Below are 19,512 nucleotides of genomic sequence, written 5' to 3'. Positions count from 1 at the left end.
CTTATATTACCTATATAACTTTATAATTTACCTAAACTAATTAAGTAAAAATAATTAATGTCTATACATGGCTGCATCATTTAATACAAAAATATATTCATAATAATCTGATTTGAAATTTCTTTAAATTAAATTTATTGAATACTTTGGAGTAGTTATTACTAATTAAGATAGAAAGTAAAGTCCTTTTATTTAGATTCAATCGATATATATTATTAATTTGAGAATCAAAGTCTTTTCCAGGACCATCCATATTTAGGGATGGTAATGGGGCGGGTTGGGGATGGGGATGGTATTGTGATCCCCATCCCCATCCCCGGTGTCATTCTCTACCCCCATCCCCGCCCCAAATCCCCAATAAGAATTTAATAGATAAAATAATTTTTTCTCATATTGCATTTTTTAAAATCAAAATCTACAACAAATTAATTTAAAACATGATTAAATTCATAAGTCATAATTCAGTGAGTGCAAAAGTCAAAACACCATTAAAGTAAAGTAGTAAATATATATATTTGTGATTTATATTACAAAAAATAAATTAAAATATATATAAGTTAAATATATAACAAATTACATATAAGTTATTGACAAAAGATGACTTAATAAATACATCATTGGGGCGGGTTTGGGGATGGGGATCACAATACTATCCCTGCCCCATCCCCAATCTTAGATAGCGGGGATTGGGGATCCCCATCCCCATTCCCCATTGTCCCCGAATTCTCCCCCCATTAGGGGCGGGTATCCAATAGTGCTCTGCCCCGCTGGGGATTTTTTCCATCCCAATCCCCTCTACTTGTTCGGCCCCTCTAAGAATCACTTTTTCGTTCCGTCATTGAAAGTACACAAAAAAATAGGCAACTCACTCACAAAATTCTTCATGGTTGAATTGATAGAAGTGAAAAAAAAAACAACAACACATATTTAATTGTTCAAGGGTGTTTTGATAGGTGTATTTAGATTTGGAGGTCCAATTAGAACCACCCTTTAAGAATATAATATAGTTTTTTTGTTCCAGTTTTTGCATAGTATTTGGGTTCAATTTATTATAGGAGAAAAAATCTTATGAATGTTCGCCTCAGGCCTCCAAAATATCAGGACTGGCCCCTATACACATATTCTAATGCATCTTCAACAATTATACATATACTAAGCAAGAGTGAGGGAAAAAAAAGCTCATTTGAACCTAGGGTTTTTTTCTTGGGAATCGATTCTCGTCTGGCGGCTCACCAAGTCGAGGCAGGCCTCTGCCCTCATCGGAGGGTGGTGAGTGCGGCCGGACGGGAAGGTTTTAATTAAGGGGTCGGTGGCTCCGGTCGGAGGGTTCTGGCTCGGATACAGGTGTGGTTCAGGTAAGGGTCTGACGTGGCTGGGGTCTTCTCATGGTGATCTTTGAGGGAGGTTGGGTTGCCCTGTATGGCGATCTGACCTTCACTTTGATGGGCTTCGCAGCTAGAGGCGCAGCGCTAGCGGAGTAGAGGTGGCGACGACGGCATCCCTGCTTTCTAAGGCTTCAGAATGGTGCATGCGAGCGGAGGGTAGCTGTTTTGCGGCGGCGCGTATCGGGTGACAAGATGCTCTTCCGATTCTTTGTCGACAGTGGGCTTCTCTATTGGAGGAGTTGTGTCGGCAGAATGGTGGCCAGGCTGGTTCACGGATTTTGGTGCTTTGTCGGCGGCGGCGGCTGGTGGTTCTTCTCCATCGTGGCTGGGATTTGCGGCGGGGAGCTTTGTCAGGGATCTGTGACTGGGCTCTGGGGCTGGGGCTCTGTGTTTATTTGCAGCTGTTTTTAAAATAATTCCCTTTGTGGGAGGTAGTGGGCTTCGGCCCGGTCTAGGCATTTGTTTTGTGTTTGTTTTTTTCTAGTTGTTAGTTAGGTGACAAACCTCGATCACTTTTAACTCGATCGGGTTTGTCTTGTCTATGCTAGTGGGAGCTCCTCTATGAGCCTTTGTAGAAGTATTTGGTTTCAACGTACCACAATGGCGTGCTCGGCGTTTGGAGTCAGGCATAATAGATTGCCTACGGGGCGAGGTGTTTTTGTTAGCATAGACTACTCTGAGCTTTCAGTTGTCAAAATAGAGTAGTCTTCTGTACTATTCTTTGCCCATGAATTAGGGCCATATTAATGTATGAGCTCTTTATCTAAAAAAAAATTATACATATACTAAAGTTGATCGCCTGCCTGCTACTGTTACTAAGCCAGTAACAGTAGCGGCTCGAGCCGAGCCAATTATCGAAATTATGATTTTGTCCTTATTTTATAAAAATTTTCATCGTTACCATTCGTCCTGGGTATTTGCATCTAGAAGCCTCTATCTACACTTCTACAGCGACATCGACTCTTCCAGATTATCAGGCTCATCCAGGTTTGGCTTTTGGGATTTTGTTGTTCGCTCAACAGAGAGAGAGAGAGAGGAGAATGGGGGAAGAATGAAAAGAAGGAGAAGAGAGAGACAGGAAGCTCTTGCTTAAAAGACAGGATTGTCCCCTTCTTTCTTTGTCTGTAACTCTTCAAAGTTTTTGATTCTGCAATTTCTCTATGTCTATGGTAACAGCAAGACAGGCGATCAAGACTTGTTACCAAATTTAAATGAATGGGCGTGCTTTTGTTGAAACAGTAGCTCTACTACTTGCTTTCCTCAAGTACTTTCTTCTTCCTCAAAATTGATTCTCGGGTTGTTTTTCTTTCTCTGGGTGTTTGACGTTTTAGTTGTGCTAAATTTTGGGTTTGGGGCAGTGAATTATTTGTCAATTATAGAATCAATCATTGGGTTATTTCAGATTGAAGTTGTCTGCATTTTGTATTATCTGCATTTTGTAGTTGTCTGCCCTTGGAACTGTCAATTCCTACGAGGAGTTTGTACGAAGTTGGTGGGAGGAGTATCTATAAAGTTGGTGAGTATTGAGTTAAATTGAACGCAAGACTTATTATTGAACAAAGCCCCAAATTATAAATCTAAAATAGCAAATTCCAAGTCCTTCAAATATTCAAGGGTTCTAGGCACTATCTATGAAAACCTTTACATTGTTTTGAACATAAATCGTGAGATGAAATTAATTTGGGAACTTGGTGGAAATTCCTGAGGGAGTAAAGAGAGACTTTGTTAGTAGGTAATCACTACGCCAATAATAGCTTCAGACAACACACTTCAGACAACTGTAGAATTTTTAACTGTCGTCTGATACTTTGGGATGACAGCAAAAATTATTCTGTGTTCTGAATTTTTGAATCAGACAACAGTTGTTACAATGCTGTTGTGCAGTCATAAATCAGACAATGATTGTTTTTCTGATGTTGTCTGAATCAATCAATTCAGACAACAGTTATTTCATTGATGTTGTCCAAGGTTGATTAACACAATAGTTGAGAAAAAATGTTGTCTGATTGTTTTTAATCACACAATAGTTATTACTTCTCTATTGTGCAACTATTATTCAGACAATGGTAGCACTTTGATGTTGTCTGAGTAATTTAGTTCAGACAATAGTTTTTTTGTATCTGTTGTGCGATTGTTATTCAGATGATGTTAATATTTGATGTTGTTTGACTATATTGTCTGACAATAGTTTTTGTTTTGTGTCTGTTGTGCGATTATTATTCATATAATATTAGTATTCAATGTTGTCTGACTATATATTCAGACAACAATTTTTCTACGTCTGTTGTGCAATTCTCCTTCCGACAATAATTGTGTGTGCTTCTGTTATCTAAATTTTTAAACGCCGCTGCCCTAATTGAATTCTCACATTTAGCCAAAATTCAATTTTTCGACTCCCTCCATTTCAATAAATAACACGAAGTCGTTTTAGCACTTGGCCAAAATTCCCACGCTTATACTCGTCTCCACTCTCTCTATCTCTCTCTCTCACACACATTAAGACCAGAAGGATTTCTCAGACACCAAAATGCCGTCGGCGACGGAAGAACCCAACACGATGACGTGCTCGACGATGATGATGATCGACGAGATTTATGAGTTCTCAGCCCCGCGCTTCTTCGATTTCATCAAGGACGAGACTGACGACGACAAGATCAAGGCCGAGCTTTGGTTCGATTCCCTATCCCTCTTCTCTTTTCTTTATTCTTCAGTTCGTCAATTCCTTGTTACGCTTTTTCTCAAATATGTTTTTGTGTTGGATTCCATTTTCTTTCCAAATTAGGGATTTAGGTTTTCTTCTTTTTAATTCGATTACCTGAATTGGAGTAATTAGGTTTTAATTTCCTTGTTACGCGACGGACGGGAAGAGGTATTTTGGCCTTCGCCTTATATATAAAGATATAGACAGTAGTCATGGATAGATAGATGATAACACTCCACCTTAATGAATGATGGTGATTGATTGATATAAAGTATGCTCTTTTCTCCATTGTTGTTTCAAATGAATCTCTCGTATAGACTCTACTGAGGGAGAGGAAGAGGGATTTGATTGGCATTCATAAGCTGCTTGCTGAACCTCCCAATCATCTCACATACCCTTAATCAAAACCTCCGAATTGTCCACTTTAACCGTCGATGGCCAAGAGAAGCGCCTCTCCTGAGTGGTTCCATTGCAACCCATTTACTGACATTTAGGGGATTCGACGTTCGATAAAATTCAAAGTAATATTTCGAGGTAATTTCCCTATAACTACTTGTACTTGTTTGATGAAATGTTTAAGCAACTGATGAAAATTGTTTCGATTGTTTGGATAGAAACATCTTTGCAAGCAGTCTGCTGCTTCTATGGCAGGAATGACTTTAGGTAAGTTGTCATAACTTTTACATTCATGAAAACCAAGGTATCATCTGGTTTATATCTGCCTCTCTTCTTCTGCAGGCTTTAGGTACATTCAAAGGCTGGTGGACCAATTCCCTCCTGTAAAAGCGTTTCATTTTGTCCTTGACCACACTGAGGTATGGCATTGTAATCTCATCTTTTTTTTTACTTTGGATCATTAAATTTGTGTTAAACTTTGTTCTGTCTTTGTTTGGATGCTATGTCGTATCTAAGTGCTCTTTTGCTTAATCTTTGGTTTTAGGATACAATTAAAATTTTGAGCCGTATGTTACACCATTCTTTGGCAGAGGATTGTAGTAGTTGGGTGCTCAAATTGATTGCTTAAGAGTGAATTACTGTTGTGGTTTGTTAATTTTGAATGTGTTTGTGAAATGTAGTGTGGATTAGAGAAGCTTGGTGGAGCAGAACAAGGTGAATTTCATCCACCCACATCGCGAATGACCAATTATGTTGTGTTTAAATTCGGAGAGCTTACTAGGTCTTACAATGTAAGTTTGCCATCATTTTGGTTCTGTTTTAGTAGAGAGCCATTTATTTATCTGTTTTTTACAAGTTGCAGATGTTAATTATAGAACATGGTTGTATGTGTAGAAATTTAGTTGGGGTATGCTTGTGAGACCCGGAAATTTCAAGTGTCTCTTTTGAGTTTCGACGGATACGTTTTTGGTTGTTTCCTAATCTTCAACATATCTCTTATGACAATTCTTGCAAAATTTGTTCAACTTCTATATTACTTTTAAATAATTATCTCTTTTCTACAATTTATATTCCTAACATATTTTCTTAAGTTTTTATTATCATCCCATATCATTAACCTCTTTTAGAGAACTCCATCGAGACCCAATTCTCAAAAGTAGTTCTTTAAGAAACAAGCTTAACCTTTTTCTGCCAGAAAACAAAATCTCCCCTTTCTTCTCCTCCTGAAGCTTCTCTTAGCCCTGTTTACGTCAGTCAATTTGCATGCCTTAATGCACCTATATCTAAGCCTTTGATCGAAAAACGTTCTTCATCAAAGTTGTTCATCATCATCTCTTCTATAACTTATCCAAAAATCAGTGCGATCAGATCTGTAATGAAGTCTGTACATCGATCTGAGTAGAGGTTGGTCAGCAATCAGCAGATTTCGAGTTTCAGCTTTTCTTTATCCTCTTTCCTTATCAGGATTCCTCAAATTCCTTTGGAATTAATTCCATTAAGAGGTAATATCACTGTTCAGTTTATAGTTCAGATAATTATTAGTACCATGACACAAGTATAACGTGCACAAGTACTCTCTCTAAGATACACAATGACTGCTTTACTATCTTCAATCTCATCTTTGGTTTTTGATTTCCTTCTACCCAAATTGAGTTTGATGTTGGCATGATAATTGATCTTAGTTGATTTTGAACTATTCTTTAGTAGCAGGTTGACAAGCATACTTGTTATTTTCATCATCATCTTTTCTCAGCTTCTTATCTGATCTTTTGCTTCAGTTTTCCTTGTACTATATACATACTAATATGGGAAGATCAGCTGCATCTCTTGGTGGCACGAGTCTTACTAGCTTGGCTATCTGGGCTTCTTATATCTTGATGGTTTATGCAGAAAGAGATTTCTTGTTTGATTGAAACTAATATGCATGAATTTGCAGGTCTTACTATCTTGGCTATCTGGGCTTCACTTCAGAATGCAGTGGTATTTCATGACTTCATGATTGCTACTACTGGGAAGTACTGGCAGTGCTGCTCAAAACCAGCATATGTTGCATAGAGCATGAGGAGACCCAGCTACAGCGGGAGGGTTCTAAATATACTAATGCTGCTATTCTTAGATGTTCATTATGTTTTTGGCCTTTATGTTTAGGGGTATATATATAGGCAGGGTTAATTAATATATATTAATGTTGGGATGAACATACTATTGATGGAATAAAAAAAAATTTGGAATCAATGGATGTGTTTTAATTTGGATGTGTTATGATTCTCTCTCAGACAATTCAATTCCAGTTAAAACCTATTGTCTAATTGTATTGTCTAACAATTGAATATTAAGAAGAATGCAAAAACTGTTGTATGAACAACCTAATTACAATACTTTCCGAACATATGTAGTTGGCTAATTAGAAAACATACAACAATAAAATAACATCTTCGGTTGCCCCTAAATATAAACAGACAATGGTTTTCTCACTTTTCTGTTGTCTGACTTATCTTCACAAGCTGCTTTCTGTTAGGCTACTGTTGACTTTTTGCTTTGGACAACAGACTTGGCATCTAGATCTGTTGTTTTTTCTGGTGTTCAGACAATAGACTTGTACATGCTTGCTCTCGTACAAAAGCAAATCAGACGACAGTTTCCTGCTATTGTCTGATTCTCCAATCAGATGGCACAGGCTTTCACAACAGCAGACAAGGTCATCAGACGACAGTTTTGAACTGTCGTCTGAAGCTATTATTGACGTAGTGAATTGAGATTTTGTGTCTGCTTATAGAATGAAAGAGTTAGATTTGAGAAACTCTGTTTGAGCCCAAAAGTATTTTTGGCAAGATCCCTTAGAGGGTTTAGCTTAGCGGGCCGATACCTGCGGCCCAAAATAAACCTACTTGGGTTTGGGTTACAGCTTCACCCAATCCAGGATCCATAAAGAAAACGAGCCCTTATTGGAATCAAGTAGCGGAGATTGAATAGGAAACTTCAATCAATAATCCTTCTCTGGCAAGGAACAATCGAAACCCTAAGGTATAAATACCAGGTTTCAAGGACGAATCAAAGACAACTCTTCAATCAACTAATCATACAGATTATCAAAGCCTCTCCGGAGCAAACCTACCTGCAACCTAGTTGCAACCCAGCGAAGCAAGGGTAACGCCCTAGCAACCCAGCGAAGCTAAAGTCACGCTTTAGCAAACCCGTGCTTTCTCCAAACTTCCCAGTGATTGCTCTGCTCAACCTACAACGTTGAGTATCGATTCGGTGTTGCGAAGAGATCACAACCAAAGCCCTTATCCGTAAGGCAAGAAGTCATTTTCCGAAAGGCATAGAGAAGAACCTGGTGACGAGGTTGGTGCTCTCCTCGTCCACGGCGTTTGAGAAGAAGTCAGGTCAAGGGATTCCCCGACGACTGCACCCCACGGTGCTGGCACGCCTGTGCACACGCTCAAAAGAGACAGTTTGCACCCAGCTGGTTTTGGAGCCAAACAAACTCAATTGTAAAATTTCCAGCTTTACATCTTGCAAGTAAACATGGTTAATCTTTCATGCTCATTAAACTCTTTCCTTTAATGTAGGTGTATTAACGGACCTCCAGAAATGCAGAATTTCAAAAAGGAGGCAGATGATGTAAGTATGCTGTATTTGAAAGCTTCTTGGTTTATATTGTCTTCTAACTATCATCCCCTTTCACTTTCCTAATGCAATCTATTAATCACTTGAGAAAAATTACACAATAAGCATAGCAACAATTGACTTTCAAAAACAAAAACTGCATCATCCTACTATTTATGAAGGAAAATCATACACTATTTCCATCATCTGGAAACTTCAAATTCCTCATCACTTAACTGAACTTCTTCACTCTGAATTATATCCAACCAAGCAGCTTGAGATAGTAATAGTTGCAAATTTGCTAATACACTCCCTTTTTGTTGGGTTAGTCGATATATTCATTTGTTTGGTTCTAAAGAAACAAAAAGCTACTTGGATTTTGTACCATTCCACAAGTTTTCGATTTGATAATGTTTTTTCGCACTATATATATCAGTTGCTATTGAAATCGATGCTTTGAACTGTGATTTTGTGGGGAACAATTAAGACGGAAGTAGGTTAGTTTGTTTGTGCACAAAAGAAGGAACTTTTTCGTTGTTCAAGAGAATTAGGATTTTGGGTGAGTTGCTATTTGATAGTGAGCTTCCAGAGTTTGGAGAGGTATGGTTTTCTTTTAGCTGAAATGCTGAGTATTTAGAGATGTGTTGATTGTTCATGGCTTCCTCAAGTGTGCTTATTTGGCTTTGTTTATCTGTGTTCTGATTAATTTGGCAAACTGTTCAGTTGAATGTATCATTTGGTGGCTCTACAGGGTGACATGGTATAGAAGCTGATATATCAGATATACAAGAAACCTCATACAAATATTGTTGTTTTAGCAGTTGGAGTAGGTATTTCGTAGTTCTCTCATTAATCTCATCTTATCATATTCCATATATAAAGGGACAATTCTGAAATAAAAGTTAGAATCATTGATGATTTGAACTACTCAGGTGATAAAACAATTATATGCTCAAAGTTGCCCAAACTGGAGATAGAAAATATGGTAACCCCATCAATGACCAAGTCTTTGCATGACGTAGATTTGGTTGGATAGAGATGTCAACTAGAACAAAAGAAGGCAGTTTTGGAAGTGGTTTGGGGGAACAAAAGGTTCATCTTGACTGCAAAACATTGCCATCTAATGAGAATATATTGTCAAGCTTCTATACAAAAAGATAAAGTTTATAACAGATGGACTTCAGGTCATTGATTCCCGCCACAAAAAAATTTGTGCACAGATGAGGAAAGACGATGACTAAAGTCAAACTGACTGGGTAGAAAGTTACAAGTTCATTTGGTTGCAAATGCATATGAGGTAAATATCTTCTGTAGATATATTGTCTTTAGATTGCTGTGAATTCTTATTACTAAACTATTAAACTTTGTATTGAACTTCCATAGATTAACATGTATAAGCATAAAAAGCCAAATTCATCAAATGGTACAACAAAGATCAGGCAACTAAAAATCAGCATTATCGTTTCTTGGTTAATGTCTTTAAGCAAAAGGATGGAACTGTTTATTTATAATTCAAATAAGTTGCTAACATATTACATTGTACAATCTTAATCTGCAGTTGGGTTCTGGAATGGGACGTCGAAGACGGTCAAGATCAGATTGGAGGTATAGGCCATACTAGAGATATATTTCTCAATTTGTATTAGATCTTTTGTAATGTCAAGAAACTGTCATGTTTTATTAATTGAATTGTATAAGATTAAAAGATTCTATCCTTGGGTTAATAATATTTTCTTCATCTTCTAAACTTCTTCATTTCAAACAATTCCAATTGTTTTTAAGAGTGAGTAAACTAAATTGTTATTTATCTACAAGAGCACATTACTCACCGCACTTCACAATGTAAAAACAACCTAGCTAGAGTACATTACTACAAATAGATCGATTGATAATAAAATCCACGGCAACGTGTGGACACTTTTTCTAGTGGATATGATTGTTGATCACTGTGGAAAGAAAAAACAAAGAACATGCAGTGGACTTGTATGAATCTTTGTTTCTTTTGCAGCAAGTTAGGTAAGCTGGTGTAGCCGTGTAGGGTTCAATAATTCCTGTAGGCCTTCAAGAATGGCATGTTGGTTGGCTTCTTGATTAAAATCTTATGGTTTTGGGTATTAGGGAAGACCAGCTATTTATTGGTACACCTATTAAAAAACTGGAAACCCTATCTAATCTCTTAATTTTATCAAAGTAGAAAACCCTATTTATTTGATATTTTTTGTGCTAAAAAGATGATATTATTTGTATAGAATAAACTTTAGTCATTAGCCTTACAACACCAAGGTGAGATTGGTGTGAACAAGTGAAATGGAATGGCATACCAAACAGGAAAAATGAGAAGAAATGGAAAATATCTAACCTTTTGCCTATTTCTCAGAAGATGCCCATGCATTATATACTAAACTTGATTATGTACTGTCAAACAACCATGATCCACCAAACATCATCATTCATGATTGACATGGTAATTAACGAATCCAAATTACCAAAAGAAACTGTACCTAATAATATATAGTCGTGGCTCTAAATGGAAGTGCATGCGCATATAAAGCCATGAAACGCACACAAGTGACATAACGACTAAGCTTAGAAAGACATTTGAGGCCGCCATCACAAAAATCGTAATAGTCTTGAGAGATGAAGCAGATGCCGGATAGTGATGTTTCACCCTACTCTTCTTACTCAAAATCATAAAAGAATATTAAATTATACATGCACGAGTTACGGGAATTATAAATGTCTAGGCCTCTATATGCACTTCACGAAAGAGATTTTCTTTTAGGATTATGTTTGCCCTTTTTGGTGGATGAATTGTATTAACTAAGATCTTTCAATCTTGTTTAGATCTTGGAATATTGGCGTTATGTTTATCTCAGGGTGTTTTTTCCTCTAAAAATAATAAATATCGCAGGCATAATGACCTAGCCTATCGTTTGAATATCAAGAAAAGGCAATCGCATATACATTTTCTTCTGAGAAAAATTCAGTCACCGTCCCCAAATTATGCTGTCAAGGCCAATTTGATATCCGAACTCTCAAAAGTATCAATGTGATACCAAAACATGTATTTTGACATCAACGTAATACTTCCGTCAAAAATCTCTAACGGCTCTATTTGTTTGCTGACGTGGCAAACACATGGGTCCCAAAAAAAGGTCAAATGACCAATTTACCCTTTTCTTTTGTTAATTAATTTTTTTTTCAATATTGCTTTCATTATTACTGCGTAAGCTGGTAAAGCCAATCGATCCAGTTTTCTATTTTCCAGACTATCAATCTCTCTCCCCATCCCAAGTGAAAGTAGACTGTGGTCATATAAAATCATCATACATTCATGTCCATAACATTTGCTCGGCTTCATTCATATAGGTACCACGCTCCTCCTCTTCTTGTCCACGAATCCTTACCAACTCCAGCTCTGCAACAGAACATCTCACGAGTCATTGTCTCCATACCTTTCCATGACCCAAAAATCAACAGAACCAGAGGCAACAAGACTTCCATAATTCCATAGACACAGACACCCTTCACTGCAAAAAATCGCAACACTGAAATTCACACTGTCATCTCCTTCAACCTTAGGAAACGGAAGCCGCAGTCTCCGAAACTCCTCCATCTCCAAATCAAAGACAACAATAGGATCCTCCTCGTCATCAAACTCGAGATTGTAGTCCTCAATTACCCAATGTAGCTTCTCGTTTACAATAACACCTTGATACCTCAATCACCCAATCCGGACATCAACGCACTCCAATCCGGCGAGCACCAATCTCAGATTGCAAAAAAAAAAAAAAAAAAAAAAGGAAAAAATAACAACAACAACAACACCAACTCCTCAAACCCCCCAGCGTAGCATCAGTGCAGAACAACACCTCTTGCCCACCGTTCGTTAGCATCATTGTCGACGGGGATGCTCGGACTTTATCCGGATTCACTTCTTTCCGGCGACCCAGCATTCTATTTCTCCCCTTGCTTAATTACCTTTCACATCGAACAATACATAATTGTGGCTATCTCGGCAAATCTATGCTCGAACTTGAACACGTTCTTTCACCGATCTTCTTTTTGGGAGAGACGGAGCCCATTGCAGGAGCCCAATAGCAAGACGTCGCAGTCGGGTCGGGTTAAAGGGGAGGCGAGCTTTACGACGGAAGTACGGTCTCCGAAGGGAAGCCGATCCAGTTCTAGGGATGCGAGCTGCAAGGAAAGAGGAAGACCATAAGCCTCCAGCCAAGCCTGGCCCATCCCCACCACGGCCACCGCCGCTTGACCGTCATCGCCGAGCCATGGGTGAGCGTTACATCTACCGAATAGCACCCTGCCCAGATTGAATTCAAGAAACCCCAGATCGGTTTCGGTGGAGATTGAAAGGGGAGTGAGCAGGTTAGGGTTTTGGTTCATATAGGCAGATTCGAAGTGGGATTGAGCGAATTTGGAGGATCATCTCATCAGGGGATGAAGTCTGACATTGAATTGCCTCTCTCTCTCTCTCTCAGGTGATTTGGGGAAAATGAGAGTCGAGAGAGTGTGTAGTTGCACCGATCCAGTTTTTTATTTTATTTTTTTTAATTAGTTCTAGTGAAAGACCATTCTGCCCTTGATAAAAATATCACATGGGACCCACGTGCTTGCCACGTCAGCAAACAAACGGAGCCGTTAGAGATTTTTGACTGAAGTATCACGTTGATGTCAAAATACGTGTTTGGGTATCACATTGATACTTTTGAGAGTTCGGGTATTAAATTGGCCTTGGCAGCATAGTTTGAGGACGGTGACTGAATATTTCTCTTTTCTTCTTCAATATATCATCACCAAAATTATAAAATAAATCCGTGGGTAAGGATTCTGGTACACTATTGTCAGCTGAGCTATGTCATCATTCATGAAGGTTCTAAACTTAATTAATTGTCCTAGCTAGATACATCAGCATCTAACTGTTCCAAAGTTCAAAAGTAGAAACCTAACTGTTCCCTGATCATAGACGTACGTTGAAAATAGAGTTGGGCCAGCAAGATTGACATGTCAGTGCACCCAGGATAAGAAGAGATCATGTGTTATTGAAATTATATTTTGTAGCGCGGAACTTAATTCATTATGGTATTATCTTAATATATTTTTATGATGATTCTATCATGTAGAATTTTTAATCAATGAATCTAAAATATAATGAAAAACCAAGGATAGTTGGATAACAAAATGTACAGACTACAGAAAAAAAAAAATTATGTTGCTTCAGATTCAAACAATTTGCATAGAATTAGTCATGGGATGAACATGGTGACCCCATGAACCAAGGATGCCATTTTCATTAAAGATGTCATCATGTCAAGGCATTGAAAAAGGACTAGTAATAGGATTAATATAAAAATACCCCGTGAATAGATAATTGCATTTAACTATAAAGAATTTCATTCACACGAAATAAATTATTAGTAGTTGCATTGCATGACTGAGATGTATACTGAATTATGAATCAAGTTCGGTAAAGTGTCATATATAGTGTTTCTTCACGTCCTCGAAGGGATCTGAAATTTTGAAAAATCAAATTGTAAAAACGAGGAAGTTCTATAACACTGTCTGTCGAGTATTAAAATTTAAAAGCGGCAAAATGCCAGAGTAGCTTAAAAAAGGAGCAATATGAATGGCTAACTAAGTTGTGGCTCTGAGCCTTGAAGAATGAGAGAGAGAGCCACCTTCACATTGAGAGCACAGTGGGTCACTAAAAGTAGAAAACAATGGAGGATCAACCATCAGCTTCTTTGAGTCATTGTCAACCAGAAAAGGGTTCATGGGGTTTTTGACATTTAGTGGAGTGCGGTGGAGAATTGGTGGAGGACCCACGTTGAGAGAAACAAAAGCACAAAGAGTTTTGAGCATTAAATTCAATGCAATTCGATAATTGAATACAACAGCCTCTTCCAAAATTGGGTCTGCGTTTTGATTCCTCCTATCTTCAAAAATCTGTCTTTTTTGGTGGCCTTTAAGGAAAAAAGCAAGGTAAATAAGAAAAAAACACCAATTTTTCTGTTACCCTTTTGGTATTTGGACCTGAATTTTGCTTTAGATTGAAGTAGTTGGTGTCCTTTTTACTCTTCTTTACTAAAATGGTTGGTTGTATGACTTTGTTCAAACAAAGGTTGAGCGATTTGCAGGGTGGGAGAATATCTTTTCTGGGTCCTCATAAAAGTCATAGGTGACCATGCATCTTGGGAATTGGGAATTTTATCTGATCTGGGATTTATCAGTTTCTACCACTGTCTCTGCAGATTCTTAATCTATTTAAGGTACAGTTTCTCAGAGACTTGATGTTGCTGTTGTTCCTCTATGTTTTTCTTCATTTCATTCTCATCTTTTGCTTATTGGGATGCTCCAGTTGCTTTAAATCTTTCGTCTTTATTGTGATGTTGGTGATGAAGTGAATATGTGGTTGATGATATTTGATTCATTTGCTGTTTGGATTGGATTTTGATTGCCCTGTGATATTGGTGGAAGCTTTGTTTTTTTTTTTTTGGTTACAAAAGGTGGAAGCTTTTTGGGCTAGTGTTCATCTGGGGTGGGTGATGCACTGATAGGTTCATATATTTGTTGCTTTTAGTTTTTGAGTGAGTATAGGTAAACTAATTTGGTCAAATTGGATTGAGCTTATTGGCTGCCACAGATTGAATTTCAGAAGAATCATGATTTTAAGTTTGCAGGATGATTTTGTGGTTTCTCCTGTGTTCTGTAATCGAGTTTCCTAGAATGTAACGTGTAGTTAACTATAAATTCTGTATCTGTCCCTTCCAGTTTTTGAACCTTCTCTTTCTGAGTTCTGACTAACTCATTTGCTCATCTTTTCGTGGCGTGCTCATTGAATTTGGAAAGGTGTGCCATGATTAAAACTTATTGATTGAATTCCTCTATGCGACAAATCTCACTTGATCTGGTTCTTGCTTTGTGAATGTCATTGCGTTAACATTGCGACAAAAATTCAATGTTAGTTTCCTTTCTTCACTTTAACTGAAAGTTAGTGTTGTTCATACTGTTCATCATCTTTATAATTGATTGCTCCTGTCTTTACTGGATCTGCTATTCATTAATGTTTTCTCAGTTGATCTTTGTATAAATTGTGGAATGATCTAATGTAGTCCTGTTATAGTTAGTGGGATTAAACATGCGAATCAGTCAGTCAACGTCTTTTCCTGTGTTCTGTGTTTGCCATCTATTTGGAGCTACTTTGGGTAAATGAGATATTTCTTTTTTTCTTTTTAGTAACAGGAAATTTTTTTGCCAGCCCTGGCAAGTAAGACTTCTTGCATGGGTTGGCTGACTAAGATTCTTAAAGGTTCTAGTCATAAAGGGCACTATCATGGTAAATATGGACATGAAAGAACATGGGATGAGCCTCGAAATTCAGTGGTAATTACTGTTTTCACTTCTACATAGTTTTTTTCTTTACCCTTTACATTTATTTACATGGTGAGCTAGCTTTTTTCTAGAGTAGGTAGATTGAAACCAACCCATCACAAGTTAATTGATTAAAATAGCTCTGGCAATTAAAATTCATGCAGACTGATTATGCTAGACGTACTGTATTGTGCTAACTCTTTTGAATTGCAGGAGGAAGACATAGATTGTGCTATTGCATTGTCCCTTTCGGAACTAGATCAGAAAGGAAAAAGAGTAATTGGTAAGTTTCACCAGTGTAGGAAAGATTCTGCAAAATTTATTTAAGTGGGCTAATGCTTTTAGAAGACCTTAATGAATTGTGACATTTTCTGCCAAGCATTGGAAGCAACTTATGTATAACTCTACTAAAGGCGCATAATAATCAATATGTTTTCAGTGCATTTTATTTTATAACTTACGTAATTATTTGTTTTCCTATTTAATTCTAGAGGATGAATCTCAATCAGAGGATGAAGAACAACCTGCTAAATTTGAATCCGATGATGATGAATCACCTGCCAAAGTTGAATCAGAGGATGATGAGCCACCTGCTAAAGTTGAATCAGACCATGACGAACCACCTGCCAAAATTTCATATGAGGAAGATGATCAAAGTGCTAAAATTCAATTGGAGGAAGATGAACAGCTTGCGATGGCTATTCAGGAAAGTTTGAAAGTGGATTCTCCTCCTCGACATGACACTGGCAGTATTTTTCGACCATTTCCATTCTTCAATCCAGCTGGTAGCAGGTAAATGTGATCAGTTTGCTATCTCTTGCATTGAGTCTAGTAAACTAACTGCTACAATATGCCAAGTCCTGTTATGTGGGACAATTGCATAAAACAAAGTCTCTTGAGAGTTTATTCTTGAATTTCATGTCATTTGAGAACTGTTTTCACAGATACCAATTAAACCTCACAAGGTTGTTGAAAAATTGTTGTGGCAGGATATGTGCTGGCTGTAAACGGGGGATTGGCCATGGCCGATACTTGAGTTGTGTTGGTGCTGTTTGGCATCCAGATTGTTTTTGTTGCCATGCTTGCAATCTTCCAATTACTGATTATGAGGTCCAAATCTATATCTTGTTCAGTAAGACTTTTCTTTGGAATTGGCAGTCAGAATTCTTGATGGCCCAGCTCATTTGCTAGTATTTACTAGAAAATTTGTATATATGGTCTACTTTAAGATCTGCTTTCTGTTACAGTTTTCTATGTCTGGGAATCACCCTTACCACAAATCCTGCTACAAGGAGAAGCATCATCCAAGATGTGATGTTTGCAAGAGTTTTGTAAGTGTCTCTCATGTTCAATTCTTTAATAATATGGCAATTCTATTTTGGTGAATTGGTATGTTTGTTTTTAGTTGATGAGGAAGAGATAGAATAAATTAATTGTGTATAGCTTTCTCACTCTTTTGTGGTTGTGCTTAATATAAAAGCACATAGAATTTAAATGTCTAGGCTAACAGGAAGTCCTGGAGCTTTTTGATTTTCTTTGTTTCTTTTAAGGAACTCCTGGAGCTGGTAATGAGCCCTATTAACCTCCTCCAGGTTTGAAGGAGATGTTCGGGAGAGATTGTACTATGTTCGTTTGATTGCTTAGAGTTGACATGTTCCCATTTGATAAGCCAAACATAAAAGTCATCTGTATTATGGAATAAAAGACTTGATCAATAGTTCTTCGATTTCTGTTTCTTTTGTTTTGATGTGAAAATTTCAAACCAAGTTTTTCTTTTTCTCTTTTCCTACTAGTTTGGTGAGGTGGTCTCAAATACAGGACTTCTTTAATGTCCTTGTTGATGGGTCTGTGACTATTTCTTTTTAAATTGGCCATTTGGCCGGACTGGTTGAAGGCAATACAGATGTTTTATAATTCTATTTATTTTTCCTTTCATCAAGATTTGTTCAACTGTTTTAGGACTCTTTGTTTTCTGTACAGTAGATCATACACATGGTTTGGTGGTCTTGAAACTGTTTTGTATTTTTTCTCTTTCTGTACAGATCCCAACAAACTCAGCTGGTCTTATCGAGTATAGGGCACATCCTTTCTGGCTACAGAAGTACTGCCCCTCTCATGAGCATGATAGGACTCCTCGGTGTTGTAGCTGTGAAAGAATGGAGGTGAGCGAATGACAATATAACCTCTCTACATTTTTGCCTGCATAATTCCTGCATAGAATTTAAAAGGATATAGGAATACTGCAATCACTAGCCGCAGGACATTTTTGTAGCTTTTCTAAGATACATCTGCAGCTCTCAAATTTAAATTATTGTTGGTAATTAAAGATATGGATCCCAATCTTGCAGCCAAGGGACACAAAATATCTGTTACTTGATGATGGTCGAAAGCTATGTCTGGAGTGTCTAGACTCAGCAATTATGGATACTCACGAATGCCAACCCCTATACCTTGAAATACAAGAATTTTACGAAGGTTTAAATATGAAAGTGGAACAGCAAGTTCCAATGCTCTTGGTGGAGAGACAAGCACTAAACGAGGCCATGGAGGGAGAAAAGAACGTAATGCCGATGTTTTAAAATTTTCTCTCTTTGAAAAGCAATTGCCTTTTCATTTCTTCCGTTTAATGTTTTTTTGAATTTTCTTCCCTGTGGGCAGGGTCATCATCACTTGCCTGAGACTAGAGGACTCTGCTTATCAGAAGAACAGACTGTTACCACTGTAGGGATTTCTTCCCCCTAAATGTAGCTGTAAAAATGTCATTTATAACTATCAGTTCATTGGATAAGAGCTCTCCCTATTTCTCTGTGTTATAGATTTTTAGGAGGCCGAAGATTGGAGCGGGCTACCGGATGATAGACATGATAACTGAGCCTTATAGACTGGTTCGTCGCTGCGAAGTGACAGCAATTCTCGTATTGTATGGCCTTCCTAGGTAATATTACTTTTGTTCCTTCTTTGTTTTGATTCCAGGTCTAATTCGTACCAACAATTATATATAACCTAAACCTTCTATAAACTCAGGTTATTGACAGGGTCTATTCTTGCTCATGAGATGATGCATGCATGGCTGCGGCTCAAAGGTGTTTGTCTGCCCTTCACTCGAGTGTTTTATTATCATGTTGAAAGCAGTTTGTTTTGACTAATAGTCTACTAAATGGTTGTTTGTCAGGTTATCCAAATTTGAGCCCAGAGGTTGAAGAAGGTATCTGCCAAGTGCTGGCACATATGTGGCTGGATGCAGAGACGTATTCTGCACCTGGTAGTGATGTTGGAACATCATCGTCGTCTTCCTCTTCTTCCTCAGTGTCCTCTTCTAGTTCGGGACCATCTAAGAAAGGTAAACGGTCCGACTTTGAGAAGAAACTTGGTGACTTTTTTAAACACCAAATCGAGTCAGATTCATCCACAGCTTATGGAGAAGGATTCAGACAAGGTAACCAAGCAGTGCTCAAGTATGGCCTAAGGAGGACCCTTGACCATATTCAAATCACAGGAAGCTTCCCCTGACTTATAGAAAGCGAAGATATAAAGAGTTGTTACCACATAAAATCCATACCCTGGCATTGGCATATTGATTTTATAGGACTAAAATCCATATACATATTAAGAGAAAGAGAAAGCAAAAGAAAAGGCTCATTTCTGTGTCATCTCCTTAACAGTTTGAAAACATAGAAATGTTTAAAGGAGAAAGGCTCATTTCTATACATCACATTTACAAGCCAAGCTATTCAGGAGAAATTGTAACAAAAGGAATGTTTGAGACCAAATGTTACATTATCAGTAGTACTATATTTTATATATGTGGAAAATACTGTTCATATATGTATATTTAGGAAAATGCAAACTTGGGGCCCTGATCAGTCATCAAATATCTAAAATTATAGATGAATGGAATATCTGATAATCTGAATCCAATAGTTACCCTCTGTAAACAATGGTGATTATAGGAACAAAATTTGTTATGAATTCCAACAAATTCAAACCAACAAAATTGTATCATTATACGTTTATAGTTTGCACATAAAATCTATA

The 19,512-nt window shown here is 37.5% G+C and overlaps 1 protein-coding gene across 4 annotated transcripts; it reads left to right on the top strand.

The window, feature by feature from the left end:
• Nucleotides 1–13,819: 13,819 nt before the first annotated feature.
• LOC133719027 (protein DA1-related 1-like) lies at nucleotides 13,820–19,110 on the top strand. 4 transcript variants are annotated; one of them, XM_062145808.1, is made up of 14 exons: nucleotides 13,820–14,088; nucleotides 14,228–14,375; nucleotides 14,956–15,066; nucleotides 15,343–15,489; nucleotides 15,691–15,760; nucleotides 15,969–16,269; nucleotides 16,467–16,587; nucleotides 16,725–16,808; nucleotides 17,520–17,639; nucleotides 17,826–18,038; nucleotides 18,136–18,198; nucleotides 18,294–18,412; nucleotides 18,502–18,560; nucleotides 18,650–19,110. In XM_062145808.1, the coding sequence occupies exons 4-14, from the start codon at nucleotides 15,388–15,390 to the stop codon at nucleotides 18,985–18,987; spliced, it is 1,590 nt and encodes a 529-aa protein (XP_062001792.1). In that variant the 5' UTR covers nucleotides 13,820–14,088; nucleotides 14,228–14,375; nucleotides 14,956–15,066; nucleotides 15,343–15,387; the 3' UTR covers nucleotides 18,988–19,110. The 4 variants fall into 4 exon arrangements, with proteins under 4 accessions (XP_062001792.1, XP_062001794.1, XP_062001793.1 ...); XM_062145810.1 differs by lacking the exon at nucleotides 14,956–15,066 and having other exon boundaries at nucleotides 15,349–15,489; XM_062145809.1 differs by lacking the exon at nucleotides 14,956–15,066 and having other exon boundaries at nucleotides 13,821–14,088; nucleotides 14,244–14,375.
• Nucleotides 19,111–19,512: the final 402 nt, after the last annotated feature.

The sequence above is a fragment of the Rosa rugosa genome, chromosome 1 (genome assembly GCF_958449725.1).
Source record: "Rosa rugosa chromosome 1, drRosRugo1.1, whole genome shotgun sequence".
In the NCBI taxonomy this organism is placed as follows: domain Eukaryota; kingdom Viridiplantae; phylum Streptophyta; class Magnoliopsida; order Rosales; family Rosaceae; genus Rosa; species Rosa rugosa.
Note: the sequence above shows the minus strand (reverse complement) of the source record. Positions and strands in the feature narration are given on the sequence as shown.